Below are 23,595 nucleotides of genomic sequence, written 5' to 3'. Positions count from 1 at the left end.
TTTCAGACCCTCGTTCTTCGTATCAGCACTTTGTTAATGTCACCAGAGGTGAAGAAGGAGTTATTCAAATTCTGGCCCATAATCTGTCTGTGTGAATATTATCTCAACTAATTAATCTTCCTTCATGTTTTGCATTCCAGAAATGTAAAGTTCTTTTTTGCTGTTACAAAGAAAGCACAATTTTGTCAGCTTTTGAAATTATATTGTATGTGTTGGTCTGAAAGATTATTAAAAATTTCAGCATTTGACTTGAGTTAATTATTCTGTATATTTATAGATGTGCTAGTGCGTTTGTGTGTGCGTGTGCGTGTTTGTATTGAGTCATCAGCAGCTCCAGGTAAAGGAATGCCTGCAAAGTGGCAGATGGTTGGCATAACCCTGGCAAAGTCTTCCTCTCCCTCCATGAGCACACCGCCCACATGGCTGCCAACTCTCCCACGTGTTTACTTTCCTCCCAGGGCTCATTCTGCACATTATTTGCTGAGAGGAATTTCACTCCTCACATCTCCTGCGAGTTAGCTGTGAATCAGGTTGTAGAGCAACTGTAGTACCCATTGTCCTGTTTTCCAGCATTGTTATTTTGTCTCACAGGACGGTTATGTACGATACCGCTCTCCTGAGAAACCATCTCAAAGAACAAAAGAGTCAAAATGGTGACATTGTGGTCAATTAGAACACCATGCCTGCGTTGAAACTTTGTGTCGCTTGTTCTAAAGAGAAAATTAGTTGTGTTTTTTTTGTCCCACTCTCACACAAACACTCACAGGACACAAAAAGAAATAGTAATATGAATAGGATGCCCCCCCTACTATATAAACTTTCATATGCTGCTGTCATATTGTTTAGTGTGTCAGAAGAGCTCCAGACAGCCAGGCCAGAGAGTCTCACAGGTTGTCCACGGATCTCTGTCAAACATCGCTAACTGAGTAGCTTCTCCACATCCCTGTCACTGCTGAAGCCCCTGCCCTATCTGTGCTGTTGACCCTTATTAGGGTCCCTCAGCCCGCCAGAGTCTCCCCAAGGGACTCCTCAACCAGCCAATGTGAGGAAAACATAGACATTGACAAGCTTACAGCTGCATTGCAGACATCCTACACACTCAGCATGGTGTACATGTGACAGTCTTGCCTGCAAGTTCTTTTATGGAAAATGGAGTTTCAGAGATCTTTTGAGGCTGTTGGAATGTCGCAGCAAAACAGAGCCAAATTTTGGTGCAATGCTTGGGTTATTTTGGTCCCCCTTTGTCATGTAATCAGCAATCTGCTATCACACTTGTCCTTACAAATCATGCCAGAAACTTGTCCCTCTACAACATTCTCTCTTTCACTCTTAAGCATGCACACAGACGCACACATTTCCTGTACTTTTCTTCCTACCTCACTGAGCAGAGCAGTTTTCCAAAAGGCCGATTGTGATAAGATCCATTGGTACATGGTTTGACCCAGTTCCCATGGTTCCATGCTCACGAGAGCTTTGATTCTAATAACTGACATCGTTAAAGCTCAGCTTTCTGTTGCTGGCAACGACATATGGAATATGTATCCACAACTACATGTCAACATTAAACTGATTTTCTTTTCTTTTTCTCTTCAACACAATCTCACTGGGTTTGACAGAGTGATAAGGCATTCCACATGAAAAGAGGAATTCATTTATGTGCTACTGACGTGTATTTCTCTGGCTGATGAATAATAGAGGTCTTTTCCATTCTCTTGGTCAACAGTAAAATGATTTCAGATTTCGTTTTTTAAACAAACGAGACAAAAAAAAGCTGTTATCCACAATTGGCATTGGCATGGTTGGGGCACAATAGCAGGAAGAGGTCGGGCAGACAGGAAGGGGAAGCGCTGAGAGAAAGTGTGCACCACTGGGTGGCTGCTGGGGGTCGGCAGGTCTGGTTTTGACTCATGTTTAGGAGGTTGGCTCCCTTGTTAGTCTACAGCCCTTTTGAGCAGGAAGCACATGTTATCCTCCACTCTGATAAGGTAGTCTTCATAGGTTCTGAATTGCTGCTTTAGATATCTGCTTTGTTGGTGACCAAGTGTGTTTAAAGGAATTCTGGAAAACAACCAATATTGATGTAGGAATACTGACAATTTGCCCATTTCATCTTTTCTTGGAGGATTATAAAAGGCATATTGAGCTCTGTTGGGAATCCTTGCACAAAAAGGACTAACGTCTTAAAATATAAGCTGTCTAAACTGAGCTGACACCATGTATTTATGATATCCAGTGGTCTGCTCTTTTCTGAGCTTATGGCTCATTCAGTACTCCGGATGAGTAGCTTTATCTGCTTCAGCGGCAGTGCAGCTCTGCCCTTTCCTTCAGTCTTTGGCTAAGTCCCCGGTCTTCTGGATTCACAGTGGGATGTGATGCTCCTCAGTGGGAACTGGCATATTTGAATCAATGTCCTTGTCAGTGGCTGTCCTGCTCGTTTTGCTCACGCTGGTGTTAGAACGCTTCAGCGAGTTTACAGCATGAATAGATTGCCTGATAATTAATGTGTTCTTCTAACGGATTTTCTAAGATCATGACTGAGAGAGTCAGCCACTCAAACGCATGTCCTCACGTGCACACTTACACATGCTCCAAAGGGACAGGTGCATCGATGTGGCCCACCCATTCTGGAGCACTGCCACATTGATGATGTGCAAAAATTCAGTGAATGAGTCAACATCCAATGCAATACAGCATTGAAAATATGTCTTCTCACCTCTTTGTAAATCACTATTAACGGCAGCGGTAGGACGCCGACGGGAAGGGAATGGAGAGCTCCGCTCCGCTGTCGAAGCCTCGGGCGTTGCTTCCTCAGCGAGCAGACCCTCAACGGGAAGGCCATTTGTCTCACACCAAGAACTTCTGGCAGGATCTTTGCAGATCTGTCATTGATAATATCTTTAAAGACTTCACATTATTATGGGAAACTGTGTTGTTTGGTTTGTTCAAAAACCCAAGAAAAGAAGACAAATGTTTTTTTTACAATACATTCGATAATGATGTTGGCAAAATCTATTATTCATAAATATAAACTTGAACTAAAAAAAGTAGAGATAAGTAGCCAACTAGTGTAAAATAGCGTGACATCACGGGTTGGTTTTTCTCCTGTCCTGACTTTAAGTCACACACCGCCACTGGGATGTCATAACAACACTTTCTTTAAAAGGCCTATGAAGATAATAGGATAAGGATACTTACGAGCATGGTTTCTGCTCTCACGTTAAGAGTACAAAATTAATCTGTAATAGTCACCATCACAAGCTGTGTGTTGAGTGACCTGATGGAGAATATTTGTACAAGTTCAACCACTGTGACTTAAAAGAAACATTTAGTTTCCTGGCTTTACAGTACACAAAGCTGCATTCATTGCCAGAGCTACTACTTCTAGCTCAAACAGAACAACGCTAGCATGTAGTTTTCCCCGGATACCCTAACCCTTATACACTTTTATCTTTACAGGGCAGAGAAAACAGAGGTGTTAAGCGATGACCTTCTACTGGTGAGTCCTGATGTAAAAGTGTGTGTGTGTGTGTTTAAGCAGGGAGGGCGATCACAACACCTGCAAACAGGTGCTTGATGGAATTATGGTCTCCTAGCAGTTAGTGCTGTCACTGTTCATGCTGTGTTAAATTAACTAATGTATTTAGTCTTGCTCGAGGACTCTTTAACGTAGACATGTCGTTAAATAGCGCAGGAAACTGGCCAACGGAATAACAGAACAAGGTGAAACAAAACCATATGATTGGTTCACGCTACACTGAGTCTTTGGAGCGCTGAAAAAAAAGATGAGACCAGCCAAACTTTGATTTGTAATGCGCCCAGGCCCGCTGTGCAGCGACTAAGTGTCGGGCGTCAGTTTGCAGCTTCACGTCACCAGATTCCATTCAACATGACTTGTAGTATGTTGCTGTGTCACTCGTAGTGTGAACGCAGCATTAGGGTGCAGCGCTGTGTCTGTGGTATTACATGGGTGCATGTGTTGGTATGCCAAGAGGTTTCTGATGTGTGTGTGTGTGTGTGTGTGTTCAGGTGGAGAAGCGTCTGGATCTGGTCAAGCAGGTGACGCACAGCACTCACAAGAAGCTGACTGCCTGCCTGCAGGGTCAGCAGGGGACTGATATGGAGAAGAGATCTGTCAAGTCACCTTCTGTGAGTACCTGCGTCCATCATTTTCTCAGACACTGAACACTGATGCAAACTGATAGAATGTGTGGTGAAGCAACATTATTCATAATCGTGTATGATTCTCACAGAAGCTCTAGTAATGTTATTTCTCTCTACTACCAGAAAAAACTACCGCTTACAATCCTGGCCCAGTGTATGGTAGAAGGGGCGGCAGTGTTGGGGGATGACTCTCTCCTCGGGTAAGTAACTGACATCCACAGGCCTTTTGCTCACACACTGCCCCGCAGTCATCTTAAATTATTGATTCGGCTATTGAATTATTCTCTGCCCTCATTACCCTTGTCTGCATTTTAATTGTATTTGCTTGCTTCTGACTCTGGGTTTGGCTGTCACCGAACAGGAAGATGCTGACGCTGTGTGGGGAGACAGAAGAGAAGTTGGCCCAGGAGCTCATCCAGTTTGAGTTCCAGATAGAGAGAGATGTGGTGGAGCCTCTCTATGTGCTCGCTGAGGTGAGCACCAATTAAGAGAAACCCCCTCCCTGACATGACTGAATTACAGAGCCACACACTCACTTTTCTATTTCCGATTATTAAAGGATTACAAGGAGAATATGGTCCTCATTTACCATAAAAACGCTGCTCTTTTATTCCCTGACCTGACTTTAATCATGCACTTAATTTTCTTTTATAGGTGGACATTCCCAACATCCAAAAACAGAGGAAGCACTTAGCTAAACTTGTATTAGACATGGACTCCGCTAGAGCAAGGTGACGTCCACATTTAAAAGCCAGGCTGCAACCTTCTCTTGTTCATTTATTTTTTTTAAATAAAGGGTCAGATTTTAAATGTTTGTGCAGAAAGTATGACATATCCAATGCAGTGGCCATTTTTTTTTTTGACCTCATGCCCATAGATATCAGCAGTCGTCCAAGTCATCCAGTCACCCGAGCACGCTGCAGCCCGGTGCCAAGGCCGAGTCCCTCAGAGAGGAGATGGAGGAGGCAGCCAATCGGATGGAGATTTGCAGGGTGAGTCACCAATCGGAACCACTCAGATATTCTTCCCTCCTCCAGATCCTTTGCCCTCCATTTGATTTAAAGCCCTCCTTCATGAAGCAAATACAAATTCACCAAAGTGCCAGGATGATATTAGTAGGTCTGGATAATTTCTTATGGGATGGTTGCTCTCTACTTTCTGTTTCAGGATCAATTGTCAGCAGATATGTACACTTTTGTGGCCAAAGAAATAGACTATGCAAATTACTTTCAGACAGTAAGTATATTTTGTCATCAAAGTTCCGACCCCTTTCTTTTCAAAAAACAAATAAAATGTTTTTCTCCATATTAGCACAGGTTACAATAAACATTGTAGATTATCTAATAACACAAACAGAATTTCATGATACACACTTTGTCAGGGATTGTTTGTTTTAATCTTTTCTCCTCCTGTAGCTGATAGAAACGCAAGCAGAATATCACAGGAAGTCATTAGAGATTCTTCAAAATATCCTGCCCCAGATTAAAGCTCACCAAGGTGAGTCTTACACTCTGTGTGTGTGTGTGTGTGTGTGTGTGTGTGTGTGTGTGTGTGTGTGTGTGTGTAGAGAGAGATCTGCTCCAATTCTGCACCTGAAGCAATATTAAGATGAGAAGGAATGGAGTTAATAGCCCTGACATGTCACATAACGATCTCGTCAGGCTATAATTATCCACCTCCATTTTTGTGCTACCGGCTAGTTAACGGGGTGTGACACCAAACAGAGGGCTCAACGTCACATGTTCCTATTGAAATACTAGAAATAGAGATGTGGCACCAGGAAAACATTGAACTGTGATCTAATCTTGAAAGTCACATTAGGTTGCAGTTTGGATTCAATTGATGAGCGTTGCCTCCTAACTTGACGTTCAGTCGTTGGTCTAAAGTCGTTCAGCAGAAGAGGCCGTTATGGTGCGTAGGTTTGTTTGTGTCTGACTGTGATTCAAGCCGCTGTCTTGTGTTGCAGAGGCGTGGGTGGAGAAACCGTCGTTTGGCAAGTCTCTGGAGGAACACCTGAATATTAGTGGGAGAGAGATTGCCTTCCCCATCGAAGCATGTGTCACAATGCTGTTAGAGTGTGGCATGCAAGAGGAGGTAGAGGGCACACACACACACACACATCAGACACATCACTTAGGAATCTTAGGTGTGAGATAATATGCTTATTTTGGTCATCACACTTGAGTCTGTGCCATGAAAGACACTCCTGGTGCTTAAACATAATCCTTATTGATCCTTGTATTTAAAAGATAACATTGCATTGCTTACATATGTGTGCACCTTCACACACAAATATTCCATAAAATTCATTTTATATCCGTAGTATAATTGACATAAATTATGACCATTTCAAAGCATAGAGCTGCTGTTACTTCCCATATTCAGTAAATAAACCTGACTGCTTCCTTGTCAGACTGGAAAGACTCAAACTCAAATTAACTTAAGTTGAGGAAGAAGAGAAAAGACAAGCAGCAATATCTTTGCACCAGAAAACATGGCTCTGAGATAGAGGTTACTCATCATCTTTACAATGTGGCAATTAAATCAATTTAAATCTCACGGTTTGGAAAATGGTTGACAGTAAATATACTCGTACATTAATGGACAAAAACATGTAAAGCCACCAGTTTCTCCTGTGTTATTTATCATCAGCCAGTGTCAAATGCACCACAAAGGCTCTTACTTTTGTACAGCATCATGTTAGACGTGATAATTACACATGATTATGTGTTTACTGTCTGTGTGTGTGTGTGTGTGTGTGTGTGGCTGCAGGGCCTCTTCAGAGTGGCTCCGTCAGCTTCCAAGCTGAAGAAGCTGAAAGCGTCCCTGGACTGTGGAGTTTTGGATGTGCAGGAGTACTCCTGCGACCCGCACGCCATCGCAGGTGAACAACACCCACACGAATGCCTTGTTCAAAGCCCATTTCCTTAACAACAACCCCTACACATTGTAAGGCAGGAAAACTGTAAGAACTGGCTTTGCTGTAAAATACATATGTTAAAGGCAATTATTTTTACTCATCTGCCAGTTTTTTTATGACGTGGAAAGGTCATTTGTAATGTACAAGTGCAAATAGGTTTTCCGATTGATTTTGGACCAGGTTGGTGGAAAATGTTGCTCTTCATCGGGCGAGTATAGTGCAGTCTTCATCAGCTCTGCCCTCAGTGCTCTTTTTTCCCGAAGGCTTTCTGTTCCGATATTGCTGTGCATTTCACACATTAGCATAAAATCTGTGTTGAGCGATATGAATCTGGCAGCTGCAGCTAGCTGCAAGGGCCTGCTGGAGGGGAGTGGGGAAATATGGGACATGGCCTCGCCAGTACTCTGAAGAGAGAAAACAACCCTCCTCTTCTAAAAGCGAACCATTTTTTCACTCTCTCCCTTTTTTTCCCACCCAAAGGGGCTCTAAAGTCATACCTCCGTGAGCTCCCCGAGCCACTGATGACCACTGAACTCTATGATGAATGGATTCAGGCCTCAAAGTGAGTTGCTGTTTTCTTCTTAAAAGCATTTTCTTCAATTATGCCATTGGCCTCGATGAAAAACAAAAAATAGTCCAAAGTCTTTATAAAGAGGGGTCTTAACTGCCAAAATGAATAATGGTGACATTTATCAAGAAATGGAGAAAGAGTAAACCATAATGTTTTTTTGGTTTTATTTCTCCAGCATTCAAGATATGGACAAGAGACTACAAGCATTAATGGCGGTGTGTGAAAAACTCCCCACAGACAACTTGAACAATTTCAGGTCAGTCGCTTTCCCCCATTTTCTGTCCAATCGTTTGTACATGCCATGTTCTAATATGGCTCTATACTGGATTAAAAACAAGAAGACCAACTTATTGTATACAAGTGGCAAGTATTAAAATTGTTTACAGCTATAAGGATAATGTGAGGAAAATCATGATAATTATTATTAATCAATCATGAGATTATCTCTGTAGAGTTATATATGTGTGTGTGGCTTAACAAGTCTTAACATGTCTGACTAAAAGGAATAAATAAGGTATGAAATATCCTCTTCTATGTAAATCCCACAGATATCTAACCAAGTTCTTAGCCAGGCTGGGCGACTACCAAGACGCAAACAAGATGACACCTGGAAACATGGCGATTGTTCTCGGCCCTAACTTGCTTTGGACACACACTGAACCGTATGTATTTTTTTTAACACAACTACCTTAACTAAACCTATCACATAAGAATCATACTGCAGTTCAATTCTTTCTTTTCTTTCCAGGAACATGACAGAGATGATGACCACGCTGTCCCTACAGATTGTGGGCATCATTGAGCCCATTATCCAGCATGCTGACTGGTTCTTCCCTGGAGGTGGGGATCACATACTATGTATGTAATACTGTTAGCAAAATAGTAGGGTATGACCCACAATTTTGCCAGTTTTGACCAAATTAATCTATCAAAGCTACTAAATACTTATTATTTCATTTTGCTCAGCCTTATATGAACACGACGATACCTTGTGATCGTTCTTCTTCATGGTTGTCAGTTCACATAAACAACACATTGCACCATGAAGTCATAAAACACACCAGCTGTAACGCAACAAACACATAAATGAAGCATAACAAACAGTTCACAGGTAATGTACACACCATGGTATCTGAACACGATGTGTTCGAAGCTGCGTTCATGCTGTGTTTGCTCTTTGCTCGCTATAAGGGACCACTTCCTGTTACCTCGTCTCAAGTACAGTGTGGAGTTACAATAAGATGTAGACCAGCAATTTCCTAGTTATATTCCTGTTCATATACTGTGCAAACAGTAAGCATCAGCATGCAGTATACCGTCATTATACTGTATGATGACGGTGTTTCTGCTCCTCCCTCAGAGATTGAATTCAACTTGACAGGCAGCTACGGCAGCCCGATCCACACCAACCACAACTCCAACTACAGCTCCATGCCCTCACCAGACATGGACCAATCCGATCGCAAGCAGCATCACGACCAGAGCCGGCGCCCACTGAGCGTCGCCACTGACAACATGATGCTGGAGTTTTACAAGAAGGATGGGTATGATGCCAAGTGCATCCTTCTGCTGCCCACATCTCACTCTCTCACTCTCTCTTCTCTCTCGTTCCACCCACGCCTCCTCTCAGGCATCTGATATTTAAGAATTATATTTGAGTGCATGCACATTAACAATTGCTCTAGACCCTTCATATATATCTCAACTGGCAATAAGTCCAACACATACAACTCCTGTTGTCAGGATTCATCGGGACGAGAGAAGCCTCTCGTTTGAATACATGACGCTGAATTGCCTTGAGTGGCATTGTCTCTATGGCGACGTGTCTCTGATGAAGGGCTGCTGGTTGCCTCTTTTTTTTCTCAGGAAATATTTCTCCAGTATTATCTTCCCATCCTCCCACATCCACCTCCTCCTTCACAGTCTGGCTAGCACGTCACCCAGCCTGAGTCATTCATCCAGCTGGTGGAAAATCACAGGATTAGAAACCGATGCCTTCACCCAAATACCCCCAATAAAACGAAGGCCGTGATAATATAAACGTTGATCTAAATCTACTGCATCCCATAATATCAATGTGGGGAGATAGAAAATAGCTTTTATCTGTTTAGAGTAGTTAGCAGCTCACGATAAAGCGTCTGTCGGTGTGTTTGTGCGTCTCTCAGACCAAACAGGTTTAATTAGAAAAACAATTGGACCTCTGTGCACCTCTGAAACGTCTCCTCTGCTCCCCCCTGCCACTGTGGATCTCACCTCCCCATCATATTCAGTGTACTGTGTGGTTAAGTATGGTGTTGTGAAGTCTGCATTCTGACCTCATATCCCCTTTGCCTCTCTTCCCCCTACTAACGCAGCATTAGGAAGATACAAAGGTACTGTATCATTCCCTTTTCCCCCACTTCTTTCCTCACCACCCCCACTCACCTCTTTCTTCATGCAGCATAAATGATTGTGGGTATGTGTTTGTCTCTAGTATGGGTGTCCGGGTTATGGATACCTCCTGGGTGTCTCGTAAGGGTTCGGGCACGCTGGTGCGCAAGACCTCCTCCACACCTCCAGGCATGCAAGGCCCCGGCTCTCCCGCAGACACTCTCATCCCAGAGCAACCCGGAGAATTCGCCACTTCCCCGTGCACGACACCGCCACCTGGAGAAAGGGTTTGGTAAGTCACAGTGGAGACGCTGTCCCCCTCTTCCTCACGCATTCCTCTCCTGTTCATTTTTGTTGTCATCACCATCGTCATCATCAACTTTCTCAGCTCTGTGTGATCAAGATCATTGGCTGTTTTAATCATACTATTATTTTGCAGCTCTTCATGTCTCTGTTATTATTATGATTTCTCACACTCCGCATTTCTTCAGTTTCATGTCTGTCATTGTGGGTAACATTTTCAAAAGGGTTAATGACATTTTAAGACTATAATTCTGAAGGGATTTAGTCCAAATACTGTTTGGAAGTTTTGTTTCTTTACATGGCACTAAGCTTCAATCTGCAAGTCCTTTGCGAGCATGCTAATATTTCCAATATCCCATTGTTGTGGCTTGGCTTTCTTAGCTTTTGGTCGTGAATTATTTCCTTTTTCTTTTTGACACTCAGAATGTTTTCACCATTTTTTGGTATGATTATCATAGTTAAACACAAATAATCGCCTCATGGTCGCTGCCTATGCCTGTGTTGCAGGCATAAGATATCACGGCTTCTGGCTTGGCTGGCTTTCCCCACTTCTCCTGTGGCTCTTTCAGCCGATGAAAGGGTTTTGTGTCTGTTTCACACTGCCCTGGGCTGACGGCAGGACCTGCAATGCAAACAAGTCATAAACTGTACGATACGGGCAGATAGGGTTTCCATATATAGCAGAGAGGAGATATTCAGTCATCAGCTCGGCTTGATAATATTGTAGACCGGCACTTTGGCTTCAGAGACAGATCCTCACAGCTCCATGCAGTGTGCAGACACAAGGTGATCACAGAGTCCTACACACTTTTCCTTTGGCGACAAAACTTTCTTTTCCTTTGCTGTTTTTTTGTGCTTGTCTTTGTATTTGCACTAAGCTGACTGTGTGCTAAGCTTGGTGCCCACCTCCCACCCTAAAATGCAATTTTTTTTCTTTCTTTTTTTCTTCTGCTTTTGGCTTCGGACCAACTAACACACTAACACCCTAATCATCAAAACAGCTTATCCTATATCGCTCCAATGCGTCTCCCTGTTCAGTCACTAGAGCTGTTTTTTTGTGCTGTCTATTCTCTTAATATCTACAGCTCTGACAACGTGTCGCCCAATCGGCCGGACACCTCTCATGCCCACCCACCCCCAGGGGAGGACCGGCCACCCCCCCCTTACCCCATCTCCTCGTGCCACACTGCCCCCCACCTCTTCTATCCCAAACCCCCACCCTGCGCTCGCCCTGTGGCACCGGGTCCAGAGTCCCAGCCCCCCGCCTCTCCCCCGCCCCCACTGCGCTGGTCTGGCTTCACTCCACCGGCCCCACCCCCTACCTCCTCTTCTTCCTCCTCCTCCTCGTCACTTGACATCAATTCGAACCCCAAACCCAGCTGTCTGCATTTCCCCAAGCACAGTCCGCCTGGTGACATGTCGCATGCTCCCCCACCGGACATTAATGCTTCTTCACTCTACATCAAAACCTCCTTGATACTAGCCCGCCACGACCAGTCCCTTGGCAACCCCCCTAGCCTCCCTTCGTCCGCGCCCCCACCCCCGCCGTGGGCTGCCTGTCCATGTGCCCGAGAGAGAGGACCCCCCAGGCTGACTAGGTAAATACAACACACCCACGGCCACGATGGATGCATCACAGAGTGGCGTCTGTATCTCTCCTCTAGCTCGCTGGCTCATATTTTCTTTTCTTTTTTTTTTCCTCCCCCTTCAAATTACATCCCTCAGATTCTGTAACATTCAGGTTGTCCAGGGATGCCTCTCATAGGGGTTGCCTAGCAACAAAGGATGTTACTGGCTTATACAGCGCTCGGTTTCATGCTGGTATTGAGTAGACGATAAATACATGGACAATGCTGCATTGTGGCTATCAAAAAGCATATGAATGTATTTATTCTACAGCAGCATTTTGTTACTAACCAGCAGACGGAAAACATTGTTAAGGAAGTAAAGATTTTAAGGTTAGTAATGTGTAGAATTGTGTTTGCAATTATGTCCCGTATGTACGGTATAGAATATCTTCATACAGTTTGCGCATTTTTCCAGTTTGACCCAAAGTGCGGCGTTTGTACGGAGTGACTGTGACAGTTTCCTGACTCATATGTCTGTGGTGTTACAACCACACTGGACAGTGTGAAATCATTACAGCAAATAAGAACAGCGATAAGAACAAGCACGCTTGATAATGCTCCCTCTTGTGATTTGGTAGCTCCATGACATCCCATTCAGATGGATTATTTTCGGGGAAAGACTGCTCAAAGGGACTACAGTTAATAAGATGTCATGTAATGAAAAATGTGACTTCCGTACTACAGCATCGGTGCTCTTTGTGGGTGTTGGATCACATGAGTTTTGCAACCATACGTGTCTATATTATTGAGTATATCCACATTGCAGACATTAAATGCAGATAAACTTACATCTTACAGTGAGAAGACGACTTGTTTCTGTGTGTTGCTGGATACAGATATGCACACCTTGTTTAGCTCAGTGGCGTTTTTTGTCAGAAATCAAGTGTGAAACCTTGTGAGTCCAGCTGAACTGTAGTTGAGTCTCTCAACATCTATATTTTTTTCTAGATCATTATAAGCCCCTGCATCTACGGAGAAGAAAGAAGTTTAAAGTTTTGATTTTTTTATCAAAATGCTACTATACTGTATATATATTTCAGGATATAAAACAACAATTGATCCAATTGACTAGTGTAGTGAAAAACATGTGTGGAAGCTTTTTTTTTTACTTACTTTTTATTTCATTCAAACTGAAATGTGTTTTATAACAGTAATGGTGAAATACTAATCTGGTTTGTCAGGCAGTGTGATTGACACGCCAATGTCGTTTTTAGTTAGATGGCCAATGCCATCTAACTAAAAAGAGTCCCTGATTGATCGATTACATTTTCATCAACGAAAAAGACAAAATCTTTGCAAATGCATCTTTTCATCTTCGTTGTATGGACTTATGTGCTGATGTGCACCATTTGTGTCTAAAACTGTTATTTAACAGGTGTTTAAATAGATGTGAAACCATTTGCTGGCTAAATACTTACCTTACCTTGATGTAGCCTTGCTTGACATAAGATCTGGGTTTGAGGAAACATTGAGTAATATTGGTAACACTGTACTTACATATAGTGAAACACTCATGAATGATGATGGCGATGATGATGATGGTGGCGGTAGTGGTTGTTGTGGCACGGAGGTATTGTACATGAGATACTGTTCACAAACCTGTTGTGTCTGCTGCTGTTCACACACTAATGTCTTGCTGTCTCTTTCAGTTCATTCAAGAGTAAAGAGCTCTCCCCTGTAATTGGACACAAAGGCATCCAGGTGGCAGGTCCAACTGTCCCCCCCAGCTGTAGTCCTCAGAGCAGTAGCCAGTCCCTGCACTCCACAGAGCACAGTCCACACACCCTGCGTAAAGGTCAGCACATCTCTCAATCTGAGCCGGCTTTCTTCAGTTTAAGTGAATGCATTTTTTAACACTAATGTAACTGCGTTGTATGTTTCCAGGTTCCAAGAAGTTGGCCCCTGTGCCTCCGAAGGTCCCTTACAGCCAGTCTTGCGGGATGTCCGACCAGTCCACAGGTCAGCCGTCACCGGTCAGCCTGTCCCCCACACCTCCTAGCACCCCCTCCCCTTATGGACTGGCCTGCCCTCCAGGGCAAGTGCCCCCATCCTCCCCTGGGCAGACCCCATTGGGGGCGCCCCACTCCCTTTCGTCCCCACCCTCCCTGACCGGAACGCTCACCAAGTCGCGGCCCGCCCCTAAGCCCAGGCAGAGACCCAGTCTGCCCCCTCCTCAGCCGCCCACAGCCCCCCTAGGGTTCACTGGCCCGTCCATGGCCCCAGTTCCCCAGCCCCTGGAGCAGGGCCTCCTGGATGGACTGTCTCCCGGGGAGAGCATGTCTACAGGTAAACATCAGCCCTTGGCAACAACTCCCCCTCCGCCACCACAGGTGGGGCTGCAGCGGCCCTCTCTCAGACTCGCTGTGGCTCTGTCCAATGGAGACGGTGGACGAGTGTAGGACTCTGTAGGACTTGTCACTTTAGATATAAAAGATACCTTTCCCCTTTATTGACTGCTCCCAAACGGATGTCTGAATTAATAAAAGTTGCCTTTTAGACACAGATGCCTGACAATTATGTAAATATTAGCATTTTCGCGCTACCGTAGTGAGCAAATCTCCTTGACCTATGTACTCATTGCTTGTGTTATGTGATGATGTTTCTGGGTAATGTGTGGAAACATCAGAGAAGCATAGCTCGTCCTGCTTGTATGGAAGTTGCCATTAGATTCATCATGTGCTCTCTGTTTATCTGTGTTACCCAGACCCCCACATGGCAGAGGTAGGTCAGAGGCTTACACACCAGTCCAGTCTCTCTCTCTCTCTGCGTAGCAGGCACGGGAACCTAGCCAGACAAACCCCACATTATAGCTACAGTATGATGTCTGATGATGAGGTGTTCTGTCATTATCTACCAATCATTCTGTCACTTTGCAATATTTATCATTCTCTTGTCCCCCCCCTGCTACTATTGTGTACCTTGCAGCTGTGTGAGGCCAGGGATTCAGTGTGGGCTAAGTGTGAGGGGGACTTTTAGGGTAAGCCAGACCGTCCCCGCCCCCATGCGCTCCATCTCACTGCCTGGCCTCGTGCTGTGGCTGCCTCTGGGGTCTCCTGCAGCCTGCCTCAAACATACCTACCTGTTGCTCTCAATCAGAAAATGTTCGCTATTTCCGTGGCTATTATTGACTCTTTGCATGGTGTTGTAGTTCAACCGATAATGCATGGCTTAAGGACTTCCCAGAGTGCACCACACTGCGCTCACATTGCAGACGCCGTCGCTTACAAAGGTCCATCTTAAAGTCCCCTTCCTTTCGTTCCCCCGTTGCCAGCCCTGTGCCAGCAGACATCCCCCTCTAACGCGCCTGCCACCGGTATCGGGGGGGGCCACAGGTAACCCCCTCTCCCCCTTTGGCAGGTTCATCGCTTTTTATAACCTCTGCTCCCTTTAACTACACTGCCACGCTCCATCTCATTCCTACACAGGAGTAGTCATCAGTCTCAGTAAATGCAGCAGCACATTAGAATATATTCAGAGCAAATACTGTATCCGGATTTCCATCGTTACTTCAAGCCCACTTGGTGTCTTGGTGCCACTTTTCCACAGAGTTCCACACACATCATGTTGCCTCTGTGTTGGTTTACCTGGCCATTGTTGTAAACGTGTACAGTCAGGTGTCATTGTGCAGTCATTTTGACCTGTTATTGTATTTTATCTGAGAAGATATCTGTTGTTGTTGTCTCAAAAGACACAAGAAGCTGTGACATACCACACTAGCTTGTTCAAGTGTAACTAGCAACACACTTAATACATCCCTGTGTACAATGTGAAGCACATATATTTGACTGATTACAGATGTCATATGCCACTTCCCATGAGTTCAGACTCAAAAAGATTAATATTATTTCTGCTCTCTTCCGTTTTTTACACCTCATTATCATCATCATATGCCCTCTTCTCCTCCTCCTCCTCCTCCTCCTCTTCTTGCTCATCATCACCATTTCCACCATTCTGCTCATCATACTCACCTCTCCCACCATGCTCACCATTAGATATCTTCAATTATGAAATCCCCTCCATCAATGTCAATCTGGACAGCCTCATCGATGAGTTCAGCGGTGTCCCTTGCAGGAGGTCCGTGGCAGTGACAGACTCTCCAGAGGGGGACGCTGTGCCTGAGGAGGAGCCACAGAGCACCACTCTATGACCTATGACCCTAAGGCATCACAGCTTTACCAGCACCCCTGTGGCTGTGCATACTCTTAATTGTCGCCACCAAGGCCTGATGGAAACACCAATTGGCCTCACCAATGCCCACCTGAAACCAGAACTCGAACACATCTGCTACAGGCTGCAAAGAAACTAATCTTACAATCGCTCGCTAGTACATAAATGTGACTACAAAAAAAAACACCAAAATGCCATAGTTGAGGAACAGTTGCCTTTAGGAGGAAAGACTGGAATATGGATGACTACTACATTAAGGTTTTTCAATTTTTTTATTTATTTTTTGCTTTGCTTTTGTTCATCTTCGTTGTTTGATGCAGTGGTCTGTATTTCTGTGAGTTTTCCAATTTCTTTTTGCCTTATTAGGACACGCAATCAAATTGCAATATGATATTCACAAGTTGTGCAACTATTGGTAAGGGAAACTCAGAGCCTGACATACGTAGTTAGGAGCAAGGCCCATCCTCAGGGTGAAACAGAGAGACAGAGAGTAGTCTTGTTATATTGCTCACAGGGTATTCAAGCTTTGTGCACATTAGGAAAAATGCTGAGCCGTAGAGACAGGTTTTGCATGCAGGATGAAACGTTTCATGCAGTTTAATTCTTATTGTCACTCCCAGTCTTTACTTCCGCTCTCTTATCACATATTACAACTGTAGTTCTTTATCCAACATTTACCTTCATACAGGTAAGCTCACTTTAACTCACTTTATACCAGCACAGTATGAGAAGAATGTTCCTGTAAATTCAATTTTTTTTTGACGAAAAGCACCACGATGTGTTTGCATGACAAGCCAATATGAACAGACTGCTTCGGATCGAGGGCCTCAGAATGACAGTGTTTTATTTTGTGTGAGTGTTTCTGTTGTTGTTGTCCTCGGAGTACATTTAGACCACCCATGTGCTGTTACAGCTTTATGAGAATGGATGGATGACTACACTGCCTTTCGGTTCGTATGATTCTCTCTCTTAACTTTGTTTCAAGTGCTTCAGGTTCAGTGACCTTAGACCCCTAGTGTAAATACAAAGGCTGTACAGAAATTGATGTATATAAATATGAGAGGAAAAGTATATGTAAAATGCATATCTTGAATATATATATAATAATAATATATGTGCTGATATTTATCATGTGTAGAAAATGTAATGATTAAAAATGTGCTGTTATTTTTGTCCCTGCACACAATGAACAGGTTTACTGTAGATGCATAGTGTTTTACTTTAACACCAGGTAACAATGGTGCTGCAGCAGAAATGCAGAAGCTTATTTCTGCTAGAATTGTGCTTTTTCTAATTCTGACTCCCGAGCATTGACTTCAAACTTTGCTCGAGCACGAATGAGTTGCACACCAATGCCCTATCTTTTCTGCTTTTCCTTTTTATTAATCAGTTATTTAATAGATTCCTGTGTAAATAATTTGATTGCTTTTAGCACACTCTGACCGTTTAATTAATTCACAATGAGGATAAATGTAATCCCAAACCGATACTGTGGGACTGACTAAAAATATATACGCTCAGTCAATTAGAAAGGCGAATGCGTAATTAGATTTGGCACACCTGCGGTATCAGCTGCAAAAATGTAAAAGAAAATTGAGTCCCTTGTTGTTATTCTCGCCGCAGACAACTAATCAGAGACAGTTCGAGTTCATCAGATAACAGATGCTGCAGTGTCACTTTTTTAATTCCATAAAAAAAATGTTTTAGGATTATGATTTTGTCAATTAAAGTGCAATTACAGTGTTAATAACTGATCCACCTCAATCCAAAAAGTGGTCAAAGTCACCCTTCCCAAGCCTACAGAAAAGAAAGCCATTCATTTTATTGCAATGCAATTCATTTCTTCTGTTTTGTTTTATGTGTGAATTTCTTCGGACAAAATGAATTCTAGATTCACCTTTCTCCAAAAGTGATCAATGGTATGCCTCAGTGTGTGTTCTCTATGACGATTTTGGTGACGTTGATAATTATATTGATCGTCGTGGTGATTATTTGACAACAATTGCAAGTGCCCTCACTCTGGTCGTTATTTTGGAACTATAGGCATAATTAATGTGTACTAGAGGTTTTTCATTTTCTGTGCTGGATCCATACATTTATACGAGGAGGCAGGGGTATTTCTCTCTCTGTGTGCAGACTGAATGTGACTCGCTCATTTCAAACAATAGGCTATCTGATTTTGTAATAACTAATAAGAAAATGAGAGCTTGTATTTGGATGAAGGTTAGTTAGGGCCTGTTGGCATGTATTGTTATAAGTGCAGTGCAGTATTACTGTAATGCTTTTGTGCATCATAACTGGAAATTACAGCCACCTAAAAGCATGCATTCATATTCATTCTAGGTTTGATTGTTATGCTTCTGAGAATAATAAAACACCTGTACCCTCCCCCACAACACAAGTCATAATTTCATATCTAATTTCTGCCCGTAACTTTACGCCGATTTTCAAGAGCATGACAGAAGCCACCTTTTTCACCAAATGGTACACTCTTAAATAGTTTTATCAAGCATTTTAAGTACTGTAGACCAGGTGTATCACCTCACCACCAAGTTGGTCTAAGGTAAAGCTCAATTTGTTTACATTTTGTGGGGGGAGGGGTTACATGAGGAAAAAAAAGTGTCATGCATGCGCTTAGATAGTCTTTTGATAATCCACGTTTTGTGTCAATCACTGTCTTTTTAGGGATTGTAAAAGGGGTGAAATGTAGAGATGGAGAATGTGGATCACAATAAATGGTCCTTCGTGGGGTTTTGAGCAATACGGTAGAGGAGTGGATGTTGCCTGTGGATGTACTGCCTCCTTCTGCTTTCACTACATGTGTACAAACAAAACCTGCCGCTTGTCAAGCCAACCATGTCCACCCCTTCCTCCTCTGCTTAGCATATCAAGTGGAACACAGTGTGTACTGTGAAGCCTACCTGCAATCCTTATCAGAATGTCAGAAATAAATATATATATATATATATACACATATATATATTAAACTCTACATTTTCAATAATCTCACCTGGTTCATGTGGGTTTTATTTCAGTGTTTTCTTCTTGGAAAAAATATCTGTTTTTAATTGGGCGTATGATGATCCCTGATGACAGGACTAACAGTCAGGATGTACATTATAATTCTGAGGTATGTGTACTTTATGTATGAGTATTTCTGTCTTTTGCCACATTTACTCTGCTTCATTTTGGAGAAAAAACGTACTTTTAATCCACTCAACCCCACTACATTTATCCAACGGTGGAATTTAGGTACATTTACTCAAGTAAAAATTACTCTTTTCCATGTAATGCAACTTCATAGCTCTCCACTACATCTCAGAGGCAAATATTGTACTATTTACTCATTACATTTACATTTCAGCAAATTACAGTTTTCCTTCCACTTTCCAGTGAAAACATGTATCTCCAAACTTGGTGACTTTAAATGTTTCTGCTAAACGGAAGAACGAAGTGTTCCTTTATGGGTTGAGAGAATTCTCCCACTTCTTAAACTCTTGTATCACCTGGAAAAATGCATCGTCACAAAGCTGATAACATGCAGGGCTCTCATTCTGAGCTCAGGAAAAGTTAGCGTTTTAGAGACGTCACAGGACAGTGATGCTATACATGAACGTGAATGATGATCTTATTTAATATGATGCATTGCTGTAGTTACAACCACCCAACAATATATAAGTAAGTATAGCAGGAGTATTAATCCAAAAACATCCTCTTACTGCACAATGAGTACTTTTACTTTTCATACTTTATGTACATTTTGCTGATTATACTTTTGCTCTTTTGACTGCAGAACATTAACTTCTAATGGAATATTTTCAAAGTGGCATTAGTACTTTCATTTAAGGATCTAAATACTTCCACCATGTATTTCTCTAACAGCTAAAGTTACCAATTACCTTTCAGATTAAGATTTTACCTTAAAACAAACATATGAGAAGCATATTTGAAACCCAACATTATGTGAAAAATGTATCCATTGGTTTACAATCTATTTTTTGTCACGTTTGCTAACAGCTCTTGATGAGAGAAAAGTTAAGTGAAAAGAGATTTTTGTATCAAAACTTTATTTTTCTTCTTTCCTCAAACATCAATCATCTCACAAACCCCCAGATGTGTCTCGTGGTAGCAAGAACACTATAGCTCCACATTAACCAGCTACAACAATATTCATTTAATATATTGTAGCAAATCAGTCACAGGGAACATTTTACTGCTGAGCAGTATATTTACTTTGATGCTAAGAACATTTTGATTATTATGCTTCTATGGGATTTTTTTAAATGCAGGACTTTGACTCGTAATTGAATATTTAAAGGATCTGAGTGCTTCTTCCACCACCACCTGGGGATTAATTCTGCCACAGGAATGTATTCATCAGAGTGAGCAGAAACCTAACAGCTGGTTCTTTGAGAAATCTCTTTGCCTTGAAATTGGTGTCTTTTTGTCCGCATTTACAACTTTTTACAGTTAATTTGGTTATATCCACTGACATGCAACCCAATATCATCAACAAAAAAAGTTATCAAATGAAATAAATAATTATTGTCCTCTCACCCACTGAGAAACTGGGCAAGACTGAAAAACAGAGGCCTCTCCGGGTGTGTAACCTGTAGGACTGGCCCAGCAGGATGGCTGAGGGATTGTTACATTGGAGGAAACTAGGAGTGTACATGTTTGTCAGGATGGTGACGATACTGGCAGTCTTTTGTGGATTGTGAGCTATTTGTTTCAGAAAAATTATCATTAGACTTTCCAAGAAATTTTTGTTTTGCAGGCGGTAATTTAATGCCACAGTCCAGCAGTGTATCTCCTTACAGGCAGGCGCAGCTCATCTCTGCCTGCTATATCTCTCCTTCAGACTGCCATGCATCAATTATTTCTAACTGAAAGTTTTAAAGGTGGCTCTGTTTACACTTACACAATACAAGGAGAGGCAGTCGCACGCTGTATAGGATCGGGGTGTTACTGGGGTCTAACAAAACCTCTGACTCCCTCCAGGTTGCGTTTTCCCACTTGATCAGCATGTGTAAAGTGAATGCTTAAAATAGAAATTGCGTGATATTTTTAAAAATGTCTTCGTCTACTGTAAGGAGTGGAGGAAGTCTGTCAACATGATACACTTGTAACAAGGTCTTTACTATTACACTTTGCTCCATCAATAAACCAAGCTAATGTCTTGCTGCCAAAATGTGACCCATCTTTTTTATTTTGAGGACATATGCAGACACTCAAAAATAATCCTGAAGGTGGGAAAGATGTTAGCTCTGAAGTATGCAGTTTTTGTTCTGCTGCTTAGAAACAGTGTGTCCAACAACAGAGTAACACAACAATGACTTGAGCAGCTTCAACAAGCAGGGTTATACGTTTTTTTTGTTACGTTTCTTTCAGCCAACCCCCTTTTTTTGATTATTGTTGAAATCATCATTTCAAAATGTCCACTCCTCTTGGATTTACAAACTTTTGGATGTGCTTTGGAATTGTTATAATTGCCTGCATGATAGCTTCCCGTAAAACAGGTGGAACATGTCACAGACTCAAGAGTTAGCTGTCCAGGCTTGAACCTTTACTTTACCTCAGACTGTTGCTTGGTAATGCACATAAAGGACATGGGCATGCTTATAAACTCCTTGACTTTTCCTTAAGGGGAAAGGAAAAGACAACATCTTAAAACCTTGTTGCAAACAAAAGTATTACCATATTAACGAAATTGTACATTTTCAGTGCATTTATTATTTCCTGAAATGCATAAGATAATTGATTTTAGTAAAAACAACTTCAGTTCATCGTGCCCCATAATAATCCATATCACTGGGCTATGCCAGAAAAATCCAGGGTAAAGTAGCAGCCACTAGTGCCAGTATAGTAAATGCTGACAGTAAAACGAGCAGGCATCGCGCAGTTGTGCAAATCCTTCGCCTTCGCCTGCGCCGGGGTTGAACCACAGTCACCACAACGCTGAGCGCATCGTATTCGGCCATGGGTCGCCCTTGAGCGCTTATGATAAAGATCTGAGATGCGGTATGGCTGGGGCTGATCAACCTCTGTCGACGGAATCGATCAGACACTCCCTTAAAGCAGCGAGCAATCCGGTTAACGTCTCCCGGTAAAGTGTCCCCGGAGTCGCCCCGCGCGCGCTGGACCTGTCTCGGAGGCGGAGGGAGAGGTACCTCGAGGGTCTGCCCTTCACCTGGATCCTTGTCCGTCGTGACGGCCACGGGCGCTTCCTGTTGTTTCCTGATGAATGTAAGATGTCGGCAGATGGGGCAAACAATAGTGTCTCTGATGTTTCCATTGCTGTTGATGCTGACCAGCGTTTTGACCAGACAGTCGTGGCAGAAGACGTGTCCGCAGCTCAGGGTCCTCTCCGTGCCCGACAGACACTCATAGCACACTGGACACTCTCGCGCGTCCTCCTGGCTGTCTTCCTTATACAATGCCATTGAAGGAAAATCAACCACTGCAGCAGGAGATTAAAAGTCGATTCCTGCGTAAGTGTAGCGTGAATTCCCTGAGCGCATGATTTTCTCTTGCTGAGGGTGGAGGCGAGAGCTGCGCCTTGTAAAACAGGGCCAGCCACCTCTGGCTGCCAGTGACTTCACTGATTGGTTTCCCTGTCAGTTCATGTGGCCAAGCTGGTTCATGTGTTATGTTCTACAGCACTATATGCTGCACTGACATTCCTGAAATATCAGCAAAACTAGCACATCTGACCAATTGGCGATCACCTTTCAACCTACATTACAAGAACGACTTAATGCAAGTTGTTAAACATAAATTCGACTCAATTTAATCAAGATTTGCGTAATTCATATACCGACTTTAATAAAGTTGGTTGAACTTTATTTGTTGTTGTTGTTGTGCCTTTTCACATAGGCTATAGGCCAACTCAAATTTAAGTCTAATGAAGTTACTGTTACTTAGTTTGCCCAACTCAAAATATCAACAACTTCACTAAACTCACAAAGAAATGTTGTTTTTTTGAGTTACCCCAATTTCAAATGCATCAGATCAATAATGTAGGCTTTTTATCAGCCTTTTTTCCAGTGTTTTCCATGAGTTTCTTAAATGAGGGTAATGATCATTTATATTATATTGTATTCTATTGATAGCTCATATATAGTATGAAATATGGAATAGTGTAACAGAAAAAAAGAAAAAATAAGCTACTAGACGATCAAAAATGTAAGTAATAATAATGATGACAGACGAAACATGCAGTTGTGTAATACAACTGAGAAATGAAGGGCACGTGCAGCTCTAATATTGTCCATAAACACTAGAAAAGGAAAAGAATATTATGGAAGCCTGGTCTGTCTTCTTCGTCCCTGTCCCTGTGTGGCGGTCTCTGGCAAGCATGCGCCACCTCGTGGTCACTGTCTTGCACTCAAAAAGGAGGTGCGGCTGATTCTAGTAGCTGTATTTCTACAGCAGCCCTGCCCAGATCTGACGTCAACGTGGTTTTACGTCAGAAC

At 42.8% G+C, this 23,595-nt stretch overlaps 2 protein-coding genes across 2 annotated transcripts; one reads left to right on the top strand and one right to left on the bottom strand.

Annotated features, from left to right (window-relative positions):
* Nucleotides 1-5,331: 5,331 nt before the first annotated feature.
* arhgap44a (Rho GTPase activating protein 44a) lies at nt 5,332-16,100 on the top strand. Its single transcript, XM_076080185.1, has 15 exons — nt 5,332-5,397; nt 5,577-5,658; nt 6,128-6,255; nt 6,934-7,045; nt 7,562-7,643; nt 7,828-7,908; nt 8,201-8,314; nt 8,401-8,492; nt 9,013-9,196; nt 10,007-10,024; nt 10,126-10,314; nt 11,411-11,923; nt 13,603-13,748; nt 13,838-14,239; nt 15,946-16,100. Exons 1-15 carry the CDS (start codon nt 5,347-5,349, stop codon nt 16,098-16,100), a joined length of 2,349 nt encoding a protein of 782 aa, XP_075936300.1. The 5' UTR covers nt 5,332-5,346.
* Nucleotides 16,101-21,936: 5,836 nt separating this feature from the next.
* On the bottom strand, nt 21,937-23,537 carry LOC142938486 (RING finger protein 222). The gene is made up of 2 exons (XM_076081691.1): nt 23,454-23,537; nt 21,937-22,599 (listed from the first exon to the last, which is right to left on the bottom strand). Exon 2 carries the CDS (start codon nt 22,561-22,563, stop codon nt 21,937-21,939), a length of 627 nt encoding a protein of 208 aa, XP_075937806.1. The 5' UTR covers nt 22,564-22,599; nt 23,454-23,537.
* Between the last annotated feature and the right edge of the window lie 58 nt (nt 23,538-23,595).

The sequence above is a fragment of the Anarhichas minor genome, unplaced genomic scaffold (assembly GCF_050575085.1).
Source record: "Anarhichas minor isolate MPS153535 unplaced genomic scaffold, ASM5057508v1 ptg000007l, whole genome shotgun sequence".
Lineage (NCBI taxonomy): Eukaryota > Metazoa > Chordata > Actinopteri > Perciformes > Anarhichadidae > Anarhichas > Anarhichas minor.
Note: the sequence above shows the minus strand (reverse complement) of the source record. Positions and strands in the feature narration are given on the sequence as shown.